General features: G+C 37.7%; 1 protein-coding gene across 1 annotated transcript; it reads left to right on the plus strand.

Annotated features, from left to right (window-relative positions):
- The first annotated feature begins 490 nt into the window (after positions 1-490).
- On the plus strand, positions 491-23986 carry LOC754579 (DNA polymerase kappa). The gene is made up of 13 exons (XM_030976593.1): positions 491-655; positions 5367-5531; positions 5943-6072; positions 6743-6854; positions 9106-9258; positions 12630-13356; positions 15452-15576; positions 17439-17605; positions 18087-18216; positions 18747-18918; positions 19669-20577; positions 21108-21183; positions 23150-23986. The coding sequence occupies exons 2-13, from the start codon at positions 5369-5371 to the stop codon at positions 23250-23252; spliced, it is 2967 nt and encodes a 988-aa protein (XP_030832453.1). The 5' UTR covers positions 491-655; positions 5367-5368; the 3' UTR covers positions 23253-23986.
- Positions 23987-24874: the final 888 nt, after the last annotated feature.

Genomic DNA, 24874 nt, shown 5'->3' on the forward strand with positions numbered 1-24874 from the left:
ACTTAACTGATTTGAAATAAAAAATAATGATAATTTTGTTTACCTGTATCCAGGGCCGTAGCCAGAGTTTGATGTTTGGTGGGTACATACATGTAATTTATCGACGTCCTGAGGAGGGGTCTAAACAAGTTCAACCGATATCTTGGGGCACCCCCCCCCCCCCCCCCCCCCCCGTGGCTACGGGCCTGTATCAGGGAAACCTCGTCAACTTCCCGAGAGCCCTGATCATTTTTTTTAATTTTTCAAATAATAATATCGGGCAATCCTCGGGTTCGGCAAGCATACAAGCAAGAATATTTTACATTCTGACTATGTGAATACAAAGTGTATTATTTTCTAACTGCTTTTTGGCCTTTTTGGCTTACATTTTCTTAAAAACTTGTATACAAAAATGTTTATGTATTAAAGCCAAAAGCACTTAGAAGAGCGCATCGCTGTGGTTGGAGTGGATAGGAAGGCGTGGCCTTTTGAAAGACACGCCCACACAATAATTTCTTTTTGTGCGCGCGCAGTGCAGCAGTGATACTTGGTTGAACGGTGTTATTTTTATTTAGACTGAAGCTGCTTGATGCATGCACCTGTCCTGTTGTTCATTTAATCAGTTTACATATTTTGCTTCATTGTATCTAGACTAAAGCCGGCCACTGAAGCCCAGGTAAGATTACATTTTTTTTGTTTGGCGTTCTTCTAGAAGTTCTAAAAAGTTAACCAGCGTTTTTGGCATGCATGTCCCACACATTGCTTTTCATGTTAAAATCACAAAGTGACAAACGTAGACCTACGGCCTACTCACTCACCTAGACCTAGATCTACTAGATCTATACCTAGATCTAGATGGATCCGGGCTAAATCGGACCAGGGGACAACTCGGCCCAGCTGCAAAAATGGTCATTTTTGGTCATTTTTTGTCATTTTACCCTAACTCTAACCCTAACTCAAACTAGGGTGTCTGAACGATTTTTCAATTTTCAATTTGGGATCGTTTTTCACCATTTTTGTTTGATATTTGAATAAAAAATGTTATCAGAATAATACATTTCAAATTTCAAGTCTCACCGATGTTTCTATCAAAAGTTACAGCCCCTCCAACACGCTGGTATATTCATATCATTTTGGTCAAAATCGACGAAAAAGACGTCCACGCAGAGTGATGTTGTTTTGCTAAATTTAGCCAAACAGCTGTATCGCGCGATATGCAAGCGTATGCATATCGTACGCATGCTGCTAAGCCAATCCGCGACTTGCAGCTTGAGCTACGCTGTCTCCGAGACATGTGCGATTGACTAGTATGGTTGGCGTTCGTCGCACAATAAACCCGGAAGTGAATGCACGTTATAGTCAATGGCAATATCGCGGAGACAACGCACGTGTCTCCGCGATATTGCCATTGACTATAACGTGTATTCACTTCCGGGTTTATCGAGGGAATTGCCAACCATAATTTCAGTCACTATAATTTGGGGTTTCGTTCGTGCGCGGAGATGTTACGCGATGTAACCATGGTTTGGACTGAGCGGAGCGCACGCCTCCTAATTAGCTGATCCACCAAATAGCGAGAAGGGTATTTTTAAACTGTTATCAGTTGTGATCCCTGGGGGCTAGCGAAAATATAATCACATAGAATTGTTCCTTAGGACTGGGACTACTTATCGATCGGGGCGTCATATCTCAAAAGTGACAAACCTCAGAGTTAGCCAGGACACAATGTTTAAATTGCTGTTTTGACCAAGATATTTTTAGAATTTCGGGGGCTACGCCCCTTTGGAAATATTGGAATTCACCTGCTCTTTCATATGACACCTCATTCATTGATTATCACCTTCAGGATCACAACTGATAAAGGTTTGAATCTCGATTTGAAAAAAAAAAATTGACTTTTTTTGCATGGTCGCGCAATGCACGTAGGCTGCATAGGGATGCGTGTAATCTCTATGGGAAGAATTTTAGCACACAACATCGGGTGCGCGATCAGACACCCTACTCAAACCCTAACCTAGACCGAATTTTCCGTCTCTTTCGTTCGTTAGCCTCTTATTGGGGTAGGGTCGGCTCTCTCTTTAGAGACGGAAACCGTCTATACACATTCCCTTGATAACTCAACGGCCATTTCAGGTCGTGGCGTTATGCCCCCCAAATCCCCCAAAATGTCATTTTACCTCATGCATTGATTATTTAAAATTAGGAGAAGGTTATACTACATCGGTTCCACTTACCAACTTGACTGAAATAATCCGTTTAATGGTCCCTTTTAAGGAAATTATGGGTCAAAATCGACATCCATGTTGAAAATCTTGCAAGCGGTGTTAAACTCTCGCTGCGCACGGAGTCGTCTAAATCAATCTCATCCCTTCTAGTCTACGCCGAAGGCAAAACGATTATGAAGGAAAAACTGTGATAACGCCATTACGAACGTGTAGATGGCGGACAGTTTTTCCTTCATAATCATTTTGCCTTCGGCGTAGACTAGAGGGATGAGATTGACGGCAGCGAGAGTTTAACACGGCTTGCAAGATTTTCAACATGGATGTCGATTTTGACCCATAATTTCCTTAAAAGGGACCATTAAACGGATTATTTCAATCAAGTTAGTAAGTGGAACCGATGTATTATAGCCTAGGCCTAATGTAAAATTGGATATGCACGAGGTAAAATGACATTTTGGGGGATTTTTGGGGCGTAACAATACGGCCGTGGCAAGTTTGTTCATGTTTGTGGGAGGGGCCTAACGGCTAAAATCTAGCCGTGATATCTTCAACATAGGCTGGCATAGGCGATCGTTCAGTCTCTATAACCGGAGGTCTAGTGGAGCCAGACGTAGTCTCAGTGGAACAACCGACGGTATAGAGACTGAAGCTTTCGGTCTAACCCTAACCTAACTCCGGGAAGCTCAAACACGGCGCCGCAGGCGTCGGAGCTTCGGTTGGTTTCGTTGGTTTCTCGTGTGGGCTAGTAAAACAGCCGATTGGGTGATATTATCGTTAAATCTGCAAAGGGAGTACTTACAATTTTTACATCATAGGGTGCACGACTCCTCAGGGCTCAACTCCAATCACTTGAATGATTAATTTGAAGAAGTCTTCGATGGGAAAAAAAGGTTAATTCGGGATACTACACCAACGATTCTTCCATGTCGCAGCGTCGATCCAAAATAGCGATGAGAAGGTACGCATGCGTGGCAGTGGCGAAGAAAATATGAATATTCATGATATCGAGCGCCGATCGCTCGAAATCGCTGATTATGCACGAGGTTGAGAAGCTGAAGGTAGGCAAATTCATGCAAAAAAATATATTCAAGAAATTTACTTGAAAACACATCAGACAATTAGTCTGAACCGAGTCAGGAGCAAATTTGAAGAAATTATATTTTTAAATGTTGTTAAACCAAAGATATAAGAAGAAAACTGACCAAGTATCTGTACTAAAAATCGTACATGTAAAATTGGTCGTAGACATTCGACAGCTGAAAATGACGCGCACGGTTGTGGTACGTGCGTTCTCGAATCCAAAATCGTATCTCACACACACACTCTCGCCATACCGCGAATGGTCCGTCGTGGGGAGCTAGCCGCCCGAGAGTTTGCCAGCGATACCAACGCACCCTCGGAGCTCCGCAGCGCACAATTTTAGCGGAACTCGAAAGGTTCGAGGTGGGAAGGTGGCGGGCTAGCTTTTTGCCAAAACCATGCTAGAACGTCTGCTGGCAAAGTGAAAATAACTACGATCGAGAACATCGTCGGTTTCAGTGAGATAATTCTGAATTCTAATTGGGACTATATAATAAATTATATCGACAAAGAAACCTCGGTAGATCTCTTATAACTATACAAAAGCTTGTTTATTTCTCGTTTTGACATTTGTTTTCGAGCCATTTTTTCGTGCGCGAGTCTATGCAAACTTTGTATTACCAAACTTTCAACACGCAAGGAAAGGGGAACACTCGCGGACCCCGTATCAAATTTGTTGCAAAAAAAAATTTCAAGGGTGATTTTGAAGCAGTGAAGAAAATTTGCGCTGCGATGCGCAGAAATATACTTAAAAGAAACTTAAAAAATCACACCTGAATTTTCAGAAAATCGTATTTGCATTACCGAGCCTAGTTGTGAGTTGTTTATAACTCAGATTTTATGAAGATTTGTCGGAAAAAAATGTCATTTTTTTCCGTTTGGTGGTCATTTCTAGGCTAATATTTAAAAAGTTGCATCAGTAATGGGCCTGATGTTTCTCTTATCGTACTCCCATGTTATTTCTACATAGATTAAACATAGGATGGTTAGGGGTAAGACCGGATAACATTATAAAAAAGATATATCCTTCCACCCTCCCATATCCAAGTTTTGGGCTGATTATTGCCGACCCACCGCAGCAAGGCCATTCAGATTTTCGTACGCTCGCGAAGCGCCCTCTAGTGCCCCATGAATGTGCCTACTGAAGGGCTCTGTTCAAGTCGTGCATATTCAGCAATTTCGAGCGATCGGCGGAGTTAACCCTAACCGTAACCCTAACCCTAACCCTAATTCCAAACCTAACCCTAAAACCTGGCTAAACATGCAAAAACTGACCGTTTTTGTACCTGGGCCGAGTTGGAGTCGGGCTAACTCGGACCAGGGCCGGGGAAAACTCGGCCCAGGTACAAAAACGGTCAGTTTTTGCATGTTTAGGTTTAGGGTTAGAGTTAGGGTAAAATGACAAAAAATGACCGTTTTTGCAGCTGGGCGAGTTGTCCCCTGGTCCGAGTTGGCCCGGATCCATCTAGATCTAGGCCATCTAGATCAAACTTGCTTACAGCTACATCGGCATCATTGTGTGCATTTGCGTGATATTTGTGTATTGACTTTTTATGTGTGCAATTGCTGCCTATTATAGAATTATCACGTGGTGCAGCGCTAGCGCTAGAGGTCAATACGCATTAGCATTGACCCTCTATGCTTTGCTGGAGTGCCCCTGGCCTGACTGTGTATTAAGAGCAGCACTGTACTGCAGTACATTCATGCATTCTCGAAACCAACGACAAGACAGTCATAACTTAAACCTACTATGGATAACATATTTTCTCAAAATGGAGATTTCCAGACTTTTGTCGGTTAGTTAATATTTGTTCACATCCAATAACAGAGAAAACTTCATCACTAGGTAATTTTATATTCCTCTAGCCTCTTTCCATTGGGTATTGGTGATATCAGATTTTCAAAACCTTACAGATATTTGAGATATGGGACAGTCCGCCGAACTATGGTCATGCCACATTGGCCACAATAAATGTTAAATGTGATACCATAAAGCTTAATGTTTATTTAATTTGTAATGCCCACCTAGTTCATAGTTTTTTGATTACCATGGTAACATTTTCATTATTTGTACATCAACAGGAATGAATACACCACCATCAAGAGGTTTAGATTGGAAAGAGATACATGTAGATGAAGAGGAGGAAGATGATGAAAACTGGGCAATGCCCGCTTCAACCCTCCCAGGTCAGGCAGGTCATTTTACCTCTCCTCTTTCAGTGCCAAGCAGCCATCAAATCATTTCTGGTAATTATTTTACAAATTTAAACTATAGACACACTATCATTCTGTTTCTTTGTTTTCTGATCAGTAATTAAGGTAGTCTATTGTGCAATCAAATTCACTTTTTATTGTGTTTTATTTTCTCTGTACTTCTTATACATTATATTGGTATTTCATGTCTTGGGTTTTGATATATATAATTCATATACCTTTCTTATCTGTCTAATCTAAAGTTATTTAATCTCATTTCTCCAATTTTCTTTCAATAAATATATTTCATCTCTAATGAGAGAGGAATATGTTTTATTTCTAATTAAACAAAATATCCTAACTTATTAAGACTATCTTGTATTTTTCATGTTTATTCTACCAAATTTTCTTATCCATCCAAATTTCTCCATTCTCTCATTCTTTTTCATGTACATGTTTTCTTAGGAAATAAAGATTTGCAGTTAGACAACAGCAGGGTTTCAAGCATGGACCTAAATACAAATAAGGCTGGCATGGAAGGCCTAGACAAGGAGAAGATCAATAAAATAATCATGGAAGCATCAAAAGGTTCAAGGTAAGAGAAGGAGATGAAGAGAGGGAGAGAGAGAGAGAGAGAGAGAGGGGAAGAGAGGAAGAAGGGAGGGGGTCAGAGTGAAAGAAGAGAAAGAGAAGAGGAAGAGAGACAGGCAGAGATACAGCAGGGGGGGGGGGAGGGGAGAGACATGTTCTAAAAAAGATTTCTGTTTATGAAGCTGTCAAAAGCAGCAACATACCTTTAATACTATTTTACTTCTCAAAAAAATATTGTAAAATGTAAATGCATTATCTCTTCTGTTTACACACTATTTTTTAATTCGGACTAATCTGAATGAATATACAGTCTAAATATAACTATTTTGAATGTATACAAGACAATGTTTTGTCAGGTAACAGGGATAGTGTAGTAACAAGAGAGAAGCTAACAATGAGAGACTTTATGAAAGTAAGGGCCAGAGAAATTGAGATTTAAAAGAAGCATTTAACTAAATGATCTTATGATTGTCTTACACATTTTGTAACTTGGCTAGTTGCCCATTTTTTTTTAAGCACAAGAATTTTGTATATCCACTAGACTCTTTCCTGTTTTTTAAACTTATTTATTAGGCACCATGCCAATGTAAATTCTTTAAAAAATGCACACTTGATTTGCATGTATACTCATAATCAAGATGCACTTGATAATCTTTTCGTGCATTGTTAAATAGGTTCTATGACAATCAAAAGAAGAGAGAGAAGCAGACAACAGAAAGAATCAACAAAATGATGGAGAAGCTTGCTCAGCTGACAGAATCTGAAAAACAAGCTGCTTTGACTCAGGTAATGACTTTATGCAACTTGCGCAGCTCCCGAGATACTTTGTTGCCGAGATCCCATCTATCAAAACAAAAATAACGATAGGTGATCGAGCATTTGCTTGTGCAGCCCCAAAACTCTGGAATAACTTACCATTTGAAGTCAGGAAATCATCATCTGTGAATATCTTTAAATCAAAATTGAAAACACATCTTTTCAAATAACTGTAAATTTATCAGGAGCTCTTGTAGCGTAGTAGAATATGTACTTAATGTTGGATAGTTTCTGCTCTCTATAAATGTATTATTATTATTATTATTATCTGTGGAATGTATGTTCTAGCCATTTGTATGGAAAGTTAAATAAATTTAACAACTACCAAATTTATTGCAATCGTTCTCATTCAGAATTATTTTTATTCTTTGTAATCTTCTTCCCCAAAGTGCATTTTTTTCATATCAATTCCTAATCCATTTCTTTTGCACGCAGTGCTTGTGATCGCTTTTTAGGTCTATTTCTCTATCCCGATTTCTTTCAAACTTTGTAGGCATAGTATAGATTAGTGCTGTAGTCAAACGTTTAACCGTCCGCTATCCGATGGTCCATGGCACTATCCGTTTTCAATTGGACGGTTTCGTTTTCCCGTTTTTTAATTATTATTATTATTATTTTTTTTTAAATCATTTTTTTTTACAGGAAAATCAAAAGAAATCACATTATCAACAAATAATGTACATAATTAGAAACAAAATCATTGAAAAAAAAAAGTTTGGGCGACATTAATTATAGTCATCAGCCCCGACTGTTAGAATGTTGAATTGCGAAGCAACAATCTACACGATAACAATCAATTGCAAGATTATAGATTGAGAAGTTGGCTCGTAAAACTAAGTTCCCAGCCTTGAAATACATGCACAATACTTCACTGATGCCATTTAAATCCCAAATCATGACCTCTGCAATACCCAATACTGCGTACTAGATTCATTAGCTTCATAAACAAAGTGAAACCCAGTCATAGTTCCATAGCATGCCCGACAGTAAAGTCTGTTTTTTTGTTCAGTGATTTTGTTTCTAATTATTTACATTATTTGTTAATAATGTGATTTCTTTTGATTATCCAATTAAAACACAAATTAACAACAACAACAAAATTATTATTATTATGATTTTTTTTATATAAAATCGTTTAGCCGAAAACCGTCCGGTTTTGACTAGCAGTTAAACGGAATTGGAGATATCTGTGATGTTACAACTCTAGTATAGCTATATTGACTGCTATGAGAGGCATCACTGTTTCTATAAGCTCAAGGGGATGTAACAACGGTCCCCGAGAGCCAGTATAGAAACAGCTTTGTTTTGAATATTAAGGCAGTTCCATATATCTTTTATATACCAAATTCACAAAAAAAAATCTACAAAGAATTCTTACCCTATCATTTTCTTGCACTGCAAAGCTGGTAAACAAATACCATTATTTTGTATTCAATTGTATGTATGGCATTTTCCCCCTAAATTTTTTTTGAAGTTTATATTAACTTGTTAACAAGTATCAATTGTGCCTCAAGCTATCACAAAGCAAACAGAGACCCAGTGCACAAAGGCCCGTACTAATTTTTCTCTGGACCCTCAAGAAAAAAATTGTGAAGTGTCAAGCCCTTCTTTTTGTTTGAACCAAGTGATTGTTTTGAACAATATTAATTGCTTCTGAGGGGGTAAAAATCATGTTACTTGTGTCCCATAGACAGAAACTCCTTATGTGCGACCAGGCCTTAAATTGGCAATTCAAGGGGCAAGTCCTATGTGTAAAAAAACCCTCTGTAAATGGGGGTAGTTTTAGGTAAAAGGGCAGGGACCCTAGCTCTTGCCAGTTGGGACACCTAAGGCTATTTATAAGGGATCAAAGAGTGGCATTCATTTTCCAAAGCACATTTACATATACTGCAAGATCTAGGGTACCACTTGGTGTTAAATGGTGTTAATTAGAGTGAGGGGCTGAGGGACATACTGGTATATAGCCTTCTTCGCTCATGAAAATGTCACAGCTTTGAATACACCAATTTAGTAGCAATGTTGGCATCTTCCAATTGCAAGAGAAAAGCATTAGAAAAGGGCACCAAGGCAAAAGAAAAAAGGCTTTTGCATTTTTTTTGCTGTAAGTGCAATTAAAGGCCATGACATCCAGTGGTCATGGGTTATTTTGAGGATAATATTACAGAATAAACGTCTTTGTGTAATAGTAAACAGCTGTGTGTGTTTGTTGAATTCATGTCAGGTTGATGAGATGGTAAGAGACTTGGAGCTGAGCAGAGATTTGAGCAGGATCATCGTTCATCTTGATATGGACATGTTCTATGCCGCTGTTGAGATGAGAGATGACCCTGAGCTACAGGAGAAACCCATGGCAGTTGGAGGCATGGGTATGCTGGTAAGTAGGCATAGCCCGCCCATATTTACAGTGCATTGTCTGACACGTCTGAGCTATCTACTTCACTAGCATGGGTTCTGTACAGATGGTACTGTATCTACCCTGTTTACCTAAACCTAAATGTATTGTCCAGCTGGTCTACCCAATGCTCGATACAGATGTGATGGCTCAGTAGGAGAGCAGACTCCTATTAATTTGAGGTCCTTGGGTCAAAATCCAAGTCAAGGTGTTGCCAGTGCCCTTTAGTAAGGCAATGCACATTCTATTAGGTATCACAGCTAAAGTTTGAAAGTATCTACATTTCATTTCCCCTGCCAATTTCATTTTAGAGCACATGGAAAGAGGAGTTTTGATACCTCATTTGTCAAATTTGAAAAAGTACTTTTGAAAATACAGCCACTTACATAAGAGACGAAATGGTCAAATTTTGCGTAATTAGGCTATAACTGACAATTAGCCATTTTCAAGGTGACATAATTTTGTAATTAATTGATGCATCACCTTTCTTTTCAAGAAATCTGTTCTCTGTATGGATTTCTACGTGCCTATTTTTTTTCAGGTTCTTTAGACAAATATTTTTTTGTGTGAAATATTTTGAATAATTATATGAAGCCCATTTTGTGCGTGTGACAAATAGCTATTTTTGCGTCGCCGGAACAAGTTTTCATGGGTTTTAAAACATGGCTAGATTTAAGAGTGTCTATCAAGAGGGGCTGAATTTCGGCATATCTGGGGTATATATATAGCTTAATTATTTCTGTAAGTTTGGACCATCAAATCCATTTAAATTAATTTTAAATGGCATTTGAAAATGGCTCTAAACTCTTAAAACTTCATATTTTAAAGCACACTTAAGCTTTTTTGTGCGTTTTCAAGTCTGCCTAAATTGAAAACCGTTAATGGTAGGGGGATGAATTTTGGCACATCAATAGAGGGTATGGCAGTGGCAAATCCAGGGGGAGCACAGGGGGCCAAATGCTGCAAATCCTGCCTCAGTTTCGATATTTGAAGCCTCAGATTCGTGCTCCGTTTCGGATCTTGATGGGACGGCAATCGGCGGGTGCGGTGAGGCGCCACGTGGCGCCTCGGGTCCCTGTGCGAAGGTGGGCGTCTGCTCGCTGTAGTCACTCTCGCTCAGTGCGTACATACTCAGGGTACAGCTGTACTCATCGGATTCGCGCTCTAGCGCCATCTCGCGGTCATTCTTAATATTTACATGATTGTATTCTCCAGTAAATTCTCTTTCTTCTCATATCAAAATTGAATTAAAAGTATGTTTTTCTGATATAGAAAAATTGTTTCAAACTTTTCACTCTGATTTTTAACGATCTTTTTAAAACATACCCCCATCAGTTTTTATATGAAAATAAAGCTTAAGATGTGCTCTTTCCAACCAGTGGATTTTAAAAACTCAAAGACAAATGGCGTTCAAGCGAATTGAGCTAAAACTAGGGATACAAATCGGCCGTAAAAAAAAAATGGTGACAAACGAAGTGAGACGGTACGAATTAGAGGGTAAATCTCAACCAACTGTGTCGTAAGTAATTAATGGATTTTGATGAAAATGACATGACATGAAAGACAGAATCCTGAGCTTTCGAGAGACATATAATTTTATAATATTTATTTTTTCCATGATATGAAAATATTCCTTTACAAAGAGAGAATTTGCGTGGTTGAGCTCTGTGTGTCCCCACTCAACGCAGCTCTTCTGTGATACCTAATTCTATCCAAGTTCCTGGAAAGGATGTACAGCAGCAGATCCTCTTCTTGCTTATTTACAAACAAATGTTGCTTTCTTAGCAGTCATGTGAAAGAGTGAGTGACTGCACGAGTCCAATTACTCAATTAAAATGTTAATTTATTTCAAGTGTCAAAAGCATAGCATGTCTGCGTTAGAGATGTTGAGATGAGGATGTTAATTATTTAATTTTTAATGTAAAATATTTAGCCTGAAACATTTTAATTAGGCCTAGTAGAAGTGTTGTGGTCTAGTGGATAAGTCTCTGGACTGTGATCCACACAGTATGGGGTTTGAATCCATGCTGCAGCAAGACATTAATCTATATTTTCCATTCTTGACCCAGTTGTAGGAAATAGGTTTTCAGTAGGATTTTTTTCTTGAATGCACTGAGCACTACGGTGGCCAGAGCCAAAGCTGGGTTAAAAAATATTGAAAGTCCTTTGGAAATGCATAGAGATGTTTTATAATAATCTGATATGTGTTATACAAAAATGGAATTTTAATACTGTGGATTCACAATCCATAGCGCCATCTAGTGACGCCTTCGTTTTGTTGATTACACATGATGCATGTGAGAAAGTCAACAAGAAATATCAGCTGTGGCATTGTCATATACCATGTACAGTGTATACCCTAGGAGATATTATCAAAATTCTTATCAAAATTCTTGGTCGGGAAGGTTTGAAGCTTATCAGGGGTAAAATTGTATTCACCCCACTCTCAACGTTTTGGTCATCTTGGCAACTTTTTTGGCCAAAACTAAACATTATAGTCCCTTTTGGTCAGGGGTAATTTTTCTACTTGTTATTATCAGCGAAGGAGATGTGATGGGCCTATTCTTAAAGGTAAAGACCAGTATTGGAAACGCCCCAATTTCAAAAAATGAAATGGAAGCTCTCAATAACTGCAATCATGTGAAAGAATATTCATATATTTGGTAAATTTGTTTCTCTCATGGACTGTGAGAGATATAGGGTAGTCCCATATACATCTTTCTGTGTATAGTGCTTGTAACTTTACAAAGAATGGGCCAAATTTCTTATCCTTTTGATGATTCCAGAACCTTGCAGATGCTAGATGCTAGATGATCAACCTTTTCTGATCGATTCCACAACGTTTCTTTCACAATGCAATCGCATGACCATTACTGGTCTTTACCTTTAATATGTGCCCTGATGCTAGAGAAAGCAGTCAAATGAAGCTCTTTTAAATATCAATATGGTCATTTTGGTCATTTTGGGGGCAAACATGACCATTTGTATTGATTTTCGTCCAAAATCAGACCCAAATTTCCAGTCAGAAGCAATTGGTGGTTTGTTTTTTTGCCATCCAAATTCAATACCGGTATAAAAATGTGAGCTGTTATCAGAACAATCAATACCATTGAATGAATTTACGCAGTTCTGACCTCTTTGGTCTTTTCGATTGGTTGCAAACGTTTTGCTGCGCTGCACTTGTTGAAAGATATCGATCTGTGAGCTAAAAAATTGGCCTGTCACAGCTTGTTGGATTAGGACCATATATTTCAACATCCTCAATCAAATAATTGTAATTTTAGTAGCAAAGATTTTACCAGACAAAAATTAAATATCATTATTTCTTATAAATACTTCTCATTTCATCCTAGTCTACTTCAAATTACAAGGCTAGACGGTTTGGGGTGCGTGCTGCCATGCCTGGGTTTATTGGGAAGAAGCTGTGTCCAGAGTTGGTACTTGTTCCACCCCATTTTGATAAGTATCGTGCTGTCAGCAAACAAGTGAGAGAGATCCTGGCAGAATATGATCCAAACTTCTGTCCCATGAGCCTAGATGAAGCGTACTTTGACCTGACAGAATATCTTGAAAGAAGACGGAGAATGAGTGCTGAAGAGAGAACCTACCTTTACTGTTCAGCTGAAGACCATGGTCAGGTGGAGGATGAGAAGAAGAGTACTTCTGATAAAGCCGCTAACAACGTGAGCATCCAAGAAAGAACAAGTGATGAAGATGGTTATGGCTCTTCTGGAGATTATCAACACCAATCAAGCAGTGGTGTAGATCGATCTCTGTTCACCTCAGTCTCCAAAAAGCAAGGAGAAGTGACTTCTGGGAAAGTACTTAGTGTTCCAGCAGAGATTCAAGTGAAATCTCCTCGTCGTCATGGAAACACAAATAATGCAAGTAGCCTAGAAGATTCTAGATCAGAAGCAGAATGGGATGAGCAACCAGAGCAGGATGTGGAGGATGAAGATAATACATGTGGGACTAAGAGACAAGATGGCAGGTTTGAAACATTTGGAGTAACCTGTGAAGAGGTGGTGAGAGAGATACGATTCAGAATTGAACAGAAGACCAAGCTAACTGCAAGTGCAGGTGAGTGTTGGGTATGATATCATTGGCAAGTCCAAGGTACACCGCATATGCTACGTCGTATTATGTATTATATTATTGAAACATGAACAAAAATTGACATAAGATTATTATTTCATTTTATATTTTGTCTGATTTAAGCTCTACCAGGGCTATGTCCTTGAAAAAAATCATCAGAAATACTGAACAAATCTTAGGTGTGGCCAGTAATGTATGGGACAAAATAGCTTGGACTTGCCCAATTTTAATAAAACTCCAGATGCATTGACAGATAGAAGCTAGCATAACTAAAACATGCATATTGCATAGTGCCCAATGCACAGATATTGGTGACTGCTGTTGATGTTAACAGTGTAGAGAGGTAGTACTGTATACTAAAGTTTAAAAAGTCAATGTTGCACAAATTGACATCCCATTTGTCGGATCACCTCTTCAAGTCTATGATAATAAAAAGTCAAATTTTTCTTATTTATTTTAATAATTTATTTATTCATTCATTTCTGAATGGTTCACATTAATTAGTATGATCAACATGGGATCAAACAAACTATAGTAGTAGATTCAGAGATTTGGAGCAGTACCACCGCACATACCAAATAACTTGGCCATACACGTTTGAGATAGAGAGAAAGATGAATGGGATTTTCTTGTACTAAAATGCTAAGAAACTTATCTGTACTTCAAGGTATGAACACCATACCTTGTGGTGACTAGAAAACAATGAATTAATGACTACATGTAGGGCAGTTACCTAAATAAGAGGGAGAGAGGGGTGATCTATTTTGCTTTATATGATCTCTGTTTTTCAATGTCCATAAAAGTAGGTAGGGTTTATATTTGCATTGCACTAAGTTTTACAAGGAGTAAAGGAGTTTTGATCTTGAAATGAAATACAAGTTGGGCTTTTACATTGCACAAGCTAATAGGCGATGTCAGACAGAGGCCAATTATCTAGAAAATTGGCTGTCTGTCATCAATTACCCCACAAAAATCCTGTAAAAAATACTGCAACTACCCAAGAAAATTCTCCTTTATCAAGATTTTTCACAGGATTTTTCGCTGGATTTTTTTGTCTGTAACTGATGTTAAAATTTCTCGCAAAAAATCCTGTTAAAGGTCAGTGTAAAGTCAACTTACTGATTGGTAGGCATATGGTTTTTAACGCACTATCATAACCTTTGCACAATTATATTAACACGCATTTAATAAAATTACTTTTGATTGACCGTGTGATCTCACAATGCTTATCTACCTGAACGGCGCATGTGTAATGGCCCATCAATTATCTAGATTATTCTTGGCCTGTCTGTCACCTAGGTAAGTGAATTATCTTATCTAGGTAGTTCAAGATGGATCAGGAAAATTGTGTCTGACACCGCCTATTGTGATCACAATTTTACGTGGAAAGGTTTAGGGGGCTGGAGCGGTCGGCGTGCCAGTATTTTATGGGTAAAATCATTATACCTTGTACACAAGAAAGGTCTGTGTACACTTGTATCACAATTTGGCTTTCAAAACAATCCTAAGTATTTTATGGGTAAAATCATTATACCTTGTACCCAAGAAAGGTCTGTGTACACTTGTATCACAATTTGGCTTTCAAAACAATCCTAATTTAAACCACAGCATGAGGTAAAACTAATCCCGATTAAGCTGCCAGCCGTACGTGTTGCGCTGTGGCGTTCCCCAGTTACGCTAGGCCTAGGAACAATATACATGTACATGTAAGAACATATACGTAAGGCATATTTCTATGACCTACGCACAAGTTGAAGAGTGTCTAAGTCGAGGCATTTCATTCGGTCCTGTCAAGGTCGACTTATGCGAGGTTGAATGTAAAAGAACAATTTTAGCCTAACAAACACATGCTTCAGCTGCCAGTATTTTTTCCAGAATAAGACTGTATAGCCACAGCAGGAGATGCAAGTAAACCACCAACCAGGATGACTCTATAGGTGCAAACTTAGATTGACAAAACATTTTACACAAAGAATTATTTGAGGAAACTTTATTTATGTCATGATTACTTGAAATCTTTAATGTAGCCTATCAGTATCATATGATGTGTGTTAAAGTACCAACATCATTTCTATTCCAGGTATTGCACCCAACTGCATGCTGGCGAAGATCTGCTCAGACAAGAACAAGCCTAATGGACAGTACAGAATACAACCATCCAGAGAAGATGTTATGGATTTCATCAGGGATCTATCCATTAGAAAGGTATAGTATAGTAATAATGACTGCTATGAGAGACATAGTAAGGATATATTGACTGCTTTGAGAGGCATAGTGGTTTCTATAGGGTCAAGGGAAACTCACAACCTGCTATGACCCCAAGGCGCTTGCGCCGCGGGGTCATAGCAGGTTGTGAGTTTCCCGAGACCCTATAGAAACAACTATGCCTCGAATATTAAAAGCAGTCAATATATATTTTATATACCGAAAAAAAGGAAAATGTTGACTCACCCATTTAGGTTTCCATCTCTTTGAAGTCATGAATATTAACACCAACAATAACTTGTGTACAGTATGAAATCCAACAAGCTGTGCTCCAGTAGAACAGGAAATACCAAACACGTTTACACGAACAGTAACTTTTGTACAGGATGATATCACCAACAAGCTGTGCTCCAGTAGAACAGTAGAACATGAACAGTAACTTTATAAATTCACAAATTCGCAACATATTTACACAGACTGTGCGTCTAGTCTACTTGTTGTAGATGTTTACAACACAGTTTTCGAGACTAGTACACAAAATGGCGATCGGTCGTCTGCGCTGCGTGGATTGGTAGATTCGTCGCCTGAATGCAGCGACCAAAATCGAATTGCACTCAAACACCGTTAACGGTATTGCGCATCGGTCATCGCACAAAAGAAACTTATACGGTAACACGTAAACCAAAATGGGGATCGCAGCAAAAAGACGTCACGTTTCACAGCCATGGAAAAAGTGCTATGAAAAATGGATATAAACCGGTAGAGCCGGGAAAAATGACTATGAATTTCAATTAGCGGGCATGGTTAAGAACATGACTGCATTTTCAACCAATCAGAAGACAGGATTAGTAAAGAATCTTAAAATGAGGTATATAATTGTTTTTATAAGCTCAAGGGGAGGTTACATCCTGCTATCGCCCCGAGGCGTGCCTAGGGGTGATAGAACGATGTAACCTCACCGAGAGCCTATAAAAACAACTATGCCTGGAATATTAAAGCAGTCATTATAACTCTTATATACCGAAAAGGGTCATAGAATACATGTGGGACTTACCAATCATGGTAATCAAGTTTGTTTACGCTATCGAGACCTAGTCTTAATAGGGTGTCTGATCGCGCGCCACTCGAGTTTGTGTGCTAAAATCCTTGCCATTAAGATTGCACGCATATATCTCTATGCAGTCTAGATCTACGTGCAAACCTTTATTGCTTGTGATCCTGAACTTGAAAATGATATTAAAAAAAATGAGGTGACGTCATATGAAAGAGCAGTGAGGTAATCATTACTATTTTGTAGATGAAATATGAAGTCATGGTTGAATATTTCATATTTCATAAATACTGTGAGATGTTTCTTTTCACTAAGAAATTAAAATTAGTATAACTGTTTGAAATGAGAGATTGTGGTGACTTCTTTTTATTACTTCTTTTCTCTTATAATCTTATAGTCTCCTTCCCCCCCCCCTCTCTCTCTCTCTCTCTCTCTCACTTTCTGTCTCTTCTGTTTTTTTGTCTCTATGTGTCTGTTTGTTTGTGTGTGTGTGTTTGTCTTAATTCTCTCTTTCCACTCCTAACCAATTAATTATAGAAAGAGAGGAAATATGTTACATACATGTAGATATAGAGAGTGGGTGAAAACTTTGAAAGTGCTTTAAGGTACAAAATGTTACAAATTGATTGTGTGAAAATAAGTTTTCAACCAGTAAACTCCCAATCAGATGACCCTTTTTCAAGACATAGAGAGTGTTTAACACAGCTTTTGAAAGAAAAAACATGCTTCAGCTCTTTTATTTTAATTCTCATTTTCTATTGGCAATTTATTAGGCTAACTCAAGAACCGTTATCCTTGGAATACTTAACAGATATCTGGTATTGGCAAGGTAACAGAGAGGATGCTGAGTGCTCTCGGAATTCAGACCTGTACTGATCTCTACCAGCAGAGGGCTCTCTCCTATCTTCTCTTCTCCCAGACATCATCCAGTCATTTTCTTCACATCAGTCTTGGTCTGGGCTCTACACACGTTGAGAGGTAAACAATTCATCATTGCTGCCGTCAAGAAACCATCTGCAACTAGCAATTTAAAATGACTAATGAAAAGTACATTTAACATTTTTTTAAACAAAACATATCACACAAATATTACTTACAAATGATCCTTGTTGCATGGGCAGCTGTAGCTTTTTTGTCACCTACACTCATGCTCAACGCTGTGCTTGCCCACTAACATGGTAGATGGATAGTTGCTGACATCACTCTTGAGCTAGAACCCTCATTACAATAATGATTAGATGATGTTGAACATACCCAGTTGTTTTCGATCTTTTGCCTTAAAAGTTTCTTTATTAGTAAAGAGGTCTTATCAGAGGAATGGTTTTTCAAACCAAGTATGTCGGTGCACTGATTTGATCAAAACTAAAGAGCTTCAGGTATCTGATACTTAGCCTCTGAGATTGCATTTAAACGTTATTCCATCAATTATTTTTCCTGATGGGAAATCTATTTGATTTAGGGATGGTGAGAGGAAGAGCATGAGTACAGAGCGAACATTTAAGGAAATCAGCATACCTAGTGAGCTTTACAGTAAATGTATGGAGCTTTGTGAAGCACTGGCTGAGGATCTTAAAAAAGAACAGATTCAGGTGAGCAAGAAACCAAGAATCAGCTAAGAATATTATCACTAATAGTTACTGATGATTGTGATGCCAATGATGATGATGACAATACTTTATGGTGCTAATGATGGCGATGATGATTGTGATTATAATGATGATGATGATGACAATACTTTATGGTGCTAATGATGGTGATGATGATTGTGATTATAATGATGATGATGACAATACTTTAAGGTGCTAATGATGGTGATGACAATATTGATGGTGGTGCTAATAATGGTGGTAATGATGATGATTATGGTATTTTTGATGGTGATTATTTTTTATTATGATGATGAAGATAATATATGATCATAATAAAACCCTACATGTTACTATTACTATTGATAGAATTAATGATGATAATGGTGATGGTAATGACAACGAAATAATTGATGATGTTATTAATAATGCTGATGATATTTATGGATATGATGATGTTGATGATGTAGGTGATGTCAAGGCTGCTGTTCTCTATAAATGCTATTTTCCACCTATTGTTCTGAACTCACCAGGGCAAGACAGTGACAGTCAAACTAAAGACAGTCAATTTTGAGGTGAAGAGCAGAGCCTCATCGCTAAAGGTCCCTGTACGCTCATCCCAGGAAATCTTTGCTATTGCTAGAGATCTGATCAGGACAGAGATCAGAGCTTGTCATCCCCAGCCTCTCAGATTGAGACTGATGGGTAAGGACAACTCGTGTGTTATACCAGGGTCAATATATTCCATGTTGGTTTGTTATGGCGGGGGTTCATAAGTATATCTCCCAAGTAGAGAAGCGTGTTTCCTCTGATGAAATTCTCGGGCAAATAAAAGGACTCCTCTTGTAACAGAAATGGTGCCTTTCCCAAGATTAAAACTTGTTCCCTTTGCTACATGTATTATACTTGACATACAATTACCCTTTCTCATTCTCTCTCTCTCTCTCTCTCTGTCTTATTTTGAGATGTAGGTTGCCAAACAATTATTTACATTTCCTTTTTCATTCTCTCTCTTTATTTTATGACAATAATCTGTCCCCTTTAGTATATTTATCTTGGAAGTGCCCTGGCACAGATTTCCCCAAACCCTTTTCTTACATACTGTATGATAATGCTTGCTAAATTTACAGATTTTTTGCAAAACTCTTTTAAATTTTGTGTATCTCAATTTGGATAAAGGTGATCTTTACCCCCTAAACCATTAATTTTATGATGTAATCAAATTAATATATTTTGATTAATGTACTATTACCAGTCTTTTTTTTATGAAAAAGATTATATCATGTTTTGTGTGGTTTTGAATAAATTGAACTTGAACTTTATCCCCTAGCTAAAGCAATGATATTTTCATTCAAAACTTTTGTTCGTATCATACTGACAAGTCTGAATACTATGTAATAATAATTATTCAATCCTTAGTTGCGAAATGTAAAATAAGATTATTTTTACCAACAGGAGTGAGGCTGTCATCATTTCAAGATGCAAGCAAATTATCCAGGAGCAGACAAGGAACCATTCTTGACATGTTTGCTAAGAAGCAGAGCAATAATCCACAACCTGTCACTACACCTACACCAGACTGCACAGAGCCCACCATGGGTTTGCTGGAAGAAAGCACTTCAAACAACAGCTTTAGTGGCAGTGTTGGCACTCCAGGGGAAGTGAGTGATGTGTCTAGAATTCAGGTTTTAGTACCCAACACCAAGGTATCAGCACCCGACACTGAGATATTAACATCCGACACTGAAGATGGTGTTGGTGTTAGTTTTGATAACAAGGAACGTGTAGAGAAAAAGGATGTTGTTTCAGGATCAAAGAAAGCACCTGAGGCCAGGGATTCTACACAATCAGCAGTTGGTGTTGGTGTTAGTGTAAACAGGGTGGATAGGTCAGTGTCATCTGATACTGAACTGTCTTCTGAACAAACCTTTGAGAGTGCTATCACAGCAGCTAATGTAAGAACGTCTATGACTATAAGCAACCCACACCATAGTCAGAGTCATTTAGAGCCTCGGCTGCCATTCTGCGAAGACGATTTTGTTTCAGGAAGAGAGAATGAGCATTCATCAATTGCTGACAGGGAAGAACATACAAAGCAATTGTATCATCCAGAATTGCTTTCCAAGTCAGAGATTTTTAATCAAGAAAATAATCAAAGAGTGGACAAATTGCTGAAGATGAACTCACATGCTAAATCTGATGAATATGGTTCAGAGTGTACTAGCAGTGTGGAAGCTGAAGCACAACGGATGCTGACATGTCCCATCTGTAGGCAGGAGAGAGCGTACTCCACCCTTGAGGGCTTGAATCAACATATAGATGCGTGCCTCAACAAGTCGGCCATCAAAGAAATGCTCCACAGAGGTAAGGCATGTCCATTACATGATTTTAAACCACTTAAGACTTGATAAAAAAGAATGAAGTGAAATGTAGTGAAAGGATTATGAGGATACCAGGAGAAAAGACTGCTTACGTAAGTCGGAGAGTTGGAGAGAAAAATTATGAAAAGTAATCTTGTTCTAAGGATGTGCATGTACTTGCATTTACATTGTTAAGGGAATATTTCTTCTAAATTTATTCTTTTTAGCAACCTGCCTATTTATTTGATATTGGAAATTGATATTTTTACAGGGATTTGATGATGAACATTGTTGGAATACATTTCATCATAATAAATATAATATGTAGCAAATAGTATAATACATTATACTATTTGCTACATAAACAGATTCAGTGGTCCAAATCCAATACATGATATGTATTGTGGTTTTAAAGAAATATAATATGAAAATAGGTTAAAATTGGTATGAAGAAAAGGAATGGCTAAACTACAGTATAAAGTAAAGCAAAATTCATATCATCTACCGTACTTCTATTGTTGTATGCTGTGACAGATAAGTCAAGAAGTTTTTCTAGCAGTAACAATCAGCTTACAAAGAGCGGTCCAAAGAAGCTACATTCAAGAAAAAGGTATCTATGAAGAGCTTATAAACAAATTGATTAAAAAGATATTTACTATTTAGCAATTGGTAGGGGTACCGGTATGTTTTATCCCCAAAGCCTGAACAAAATACCCATATAGACCCTAAAGTCCCAAAGTTCAAAAGAGCTCTGATAATTGAAAGCAAACCAAATGAATGCAACTAAATTACTGTGAGGAAATCTGTTAAGCAAATCTAAAAGGATCTCCCATGAACAAAAAGAGTGATGTAAATATATACCTGGTAATCATATTGTGATTGGCTGGGTGGTTAGTTTGTTTTACCCGACTGCTAAGAAAATGTATGTATAAAGTAAGCAACCAGGGGACCAACAGCTTTAAGTCATCTCTGAGGGACTTGGTAATGAGGATTAATGCCTTACCAAAGGGCACTAGCACATTGACTTGGTTTTGAACCTGGGACATCTTGGTTAGACCACAGCTACCTCAGCTCATTGCGGTTTCTTTGATAAGGATTCAACCTGTCATTTGAGGCATCATATCCTTATTGGATCTTCCCTTTCTTGTTTTCTTTTGTCATATTGTGTACGTCAGGCCTTCTCAACTGGCGGTGCGCCACTTGTGGCGCTTGCTGTCAGTTCGGAGTGGCGCGCGACTGTTGCAAAAATATATATATATATATATACTTAAAAATTAAGAACTCAGCAAAATCAAGAAGTAGCAGTCGAGGAAGAAAGGGGAATTTAAATTTTGTTACTATTTTATATGACTCTAAATCTGAGCTCTAAACAACAATAAGCTTACAATGTGCTACCAATTTTTAAATTGCCAATCTTTAGAAACGTCTCGTTTTTGTTTGTTTGATTTTCACTTTAAAGGCATCGTTCAACAATGTTAAATCTGAGATGCACTGTCCTACGTGCCATCAGTTTATGTGATATGGTGTACTATTAAAGCCCCCCAAAAAGTCACGCTTCAAAATGATCAAGAAGTGCCTCAAAAAAGTAAAAATCTTTGAATGACCGGTTTTACCATACTCATTTTCCCCAATAGACTGTAGTGTTATGAAAACCGTTAGGAAAACGCAAAACTTGGTTTTGATTTCCAGCCATAAATATTTTGATAATCAGACAGGTGATCGGCTTGTAAAAGTCACGGGGTTCCTGACTGACCTAAAGGTTTATAATTATCATTGCAGCATGAGCTAAATCCAGGATTTTTGTTTCAGAATCTGAGACAAAGTTACCGGATCCCTTTTATTTGGATATTTCCTATGTTTATTGCACCAAAATAACTACATATAAATTTACATCAATATGAAATTATGATTGATATTTAGAAAGCCCTAAAATCCACCAGTTTCAAGGGGCTCTACCCCCTGCTGGGGACAGATTCTTTTTGTTTTGGCATGTCTAATAAACTAGTTGAGAAGGCCTGGTGTACGTTATCAGTGAATGTGGCAAAAATATAGCAATTGATAAAGTTTTTTTTTTCCCTCTACAACGCCCCCCTTGAGTAAAAAATAAAGGAGAGAATTTGCGGGGAAAAAAAATGGTTTCGAACAACATTCCCCCCTTTTGAGTAAGAAAATTGGGAAAAAATAGGGAAGAATAGAGAAAATAAGGGAAAATCAGGAAAACTGGGGGGAAAAAAAAAAAATCAAAAAAATTGGGAAACTGATTTAAATTGGGTAATTATCAGGCCTGAAACACTTGAACGTTATCTTGATTAGAAAGAACAGTTCGGCTCTTTTATGCAATTAAAGGGGTCATTTGTGCTGTGAAACTTCACTTTAAAGTTATATTTCACAATTTTCAAGAAGCAGATGTATGGAGAAATAAATTTTCTGGGGAGATGAATTACTGGTTTCTTTTTTGTATTCACAATATCATTCTTTGTTTTTAGTGTTTTTTGTGGAGGGCTACAAATACAGAATTTGATAAATGATTTTACCTTTAAAAAAAATTGTTTACTTCTTTCTTTTTACCCTGTTAGGAGTAATTCTGGTTCAGGGTCAAGTTCCAGCAAGAAAAAGAGATCCAAGTCCACACCATGCAGAACATTATATGACTTCTTCCAGAAAAAAGATAACCATTGATCGATGGAACACGGATGTACACGGTACAGCCTTGTTTATTGTGAATATTTGTGAACACTTTTCAAGTGTAAATGTTTGATTATGTATTGAACAGAAAGAATTACAAGTGATATTTATACAAGATCAAATCATGCAACTCATTAGCACTTACCGGTATGCATTATTTTGATGATCAAATTATTACATAGTATACTTGTAGGTGCGTTTTGTATGATCAATTGTGCATATTACATTAATGTGAATGATTGTTTGCCATTTTTATAAATATTTAAATATCAGTACTTGGGAAAGAAATGTAGATGCCATAATCTGAAAGATTTTTTTTTTTAAAGATTTCAATTATTGTTACATATATGGATATGATCACAATGTATATTTAATTGTTTAAGAATACATACCGGTATACAAGTGTATTAGAAAAGCACCCATACTACATGTTTTCATGTTCATATGCTATTTCCAGTGGCTTCCTTCACTCTGTATTGTCATGGATGTAGTAATCAAAATGTATATTATCAAGCTTTACACATGTAGCCTAGAAGATGTATATGACATTTTATACTCCACTAAAAGTCCATTAAAAAAAAAAATCTTAAAAGTGATAAAAAAGTAAACTGTAAAATTTATCGTGAAAAACAGAGAGTACATAACAGTATACATACAAGCTACTTGCTGCAATGGAGACCATGTACTTCCTGGGGCCGTCAATGAGATAAAAATGTGTCAAAGCAAAAGCTTAGGTGTGTGGGGGGGGGGGGGGAGGGGGGAGGGGGGTACTTAGCATCTGTATGCATGTTTTAAAGGTAAAGACCTGTATTGGAAACGCCCTGATTTCAAAAAATGAAATGGAAGCTCTTATTACCAATCATGTGAAAGAATATGTTTTGACTAATACATTGGTCTGTGAGAGCATGCACGTGTGCGTAGTCCCATATACATCTTTTGGTGTACAGTGCTTGTAACTTTAAGAAGACTGGGCCAAAATTCTTATCACTTTTCTGATCGATTCCACAATGTTTCTTTCACAATGCAATCGCATGACCATGTAGTGACCAAATGTCACGATTTTAAACTTTTATATTTATAATAAGGTATATATATGCATTGATTTGTACATGTGTAATAAGTATTGCTTTTTTACTGTCAAGATGGCGGCTAGGGAGAATTAATTTCCCTTGCGTAGTCAGCCATCTGGCTTTTTCAGACATGTCCCAACCGGTTCTGTCTGGTTTGTTAATATATTCTATTATGTAAATCTTGTATTGTTACGAACAGCGCGTAAACGTGCAAATTAATTTGTTTGCGCTTTTTGAACCAATGACGCTACACCAGTGATTGGGGCTTCGCTCTGATTTTCCATGTAGGAATTGGTGGGTTTTTTATTTCAGTACGCAAAGTTTGTTTCTATGTTCCTGTTATACCGTGCCTGTAGAAGTTTCGTCCAACGAGGACTTAGTGACTTTGTCTCCGGACCTTTACCGGTGGATTTGCTCAGTAAATGTCTTGCAGTATTTTGCAAGACTTAATTCGACTCTATTTTTACATCAGTGACATCGCCTTATATTTTACTTCGTGCAGTGAGAATAGAACATTTTTATCTACGGTTCTTCTCACCCTACATT

The sequence above is a fragment of the Strongylocentrotus purpuratus genome, unplaced genomic scaffold (assembly GCF_000002235.5).
Source record: "Strongylocentrotus purpuratus isolate Spur 01 unplaced genomic scaffold, Spur_5.0 spur5_scaffold_9, whole genome shotgun sequence".
Lineage (NCBI taxonomy): Eukaryota > Metazoa > Echinodermata > Echinoidea > Camarodonta > Strongylocentrotidae > Strongylocentrotus > Strongylocentrotus purpuratus.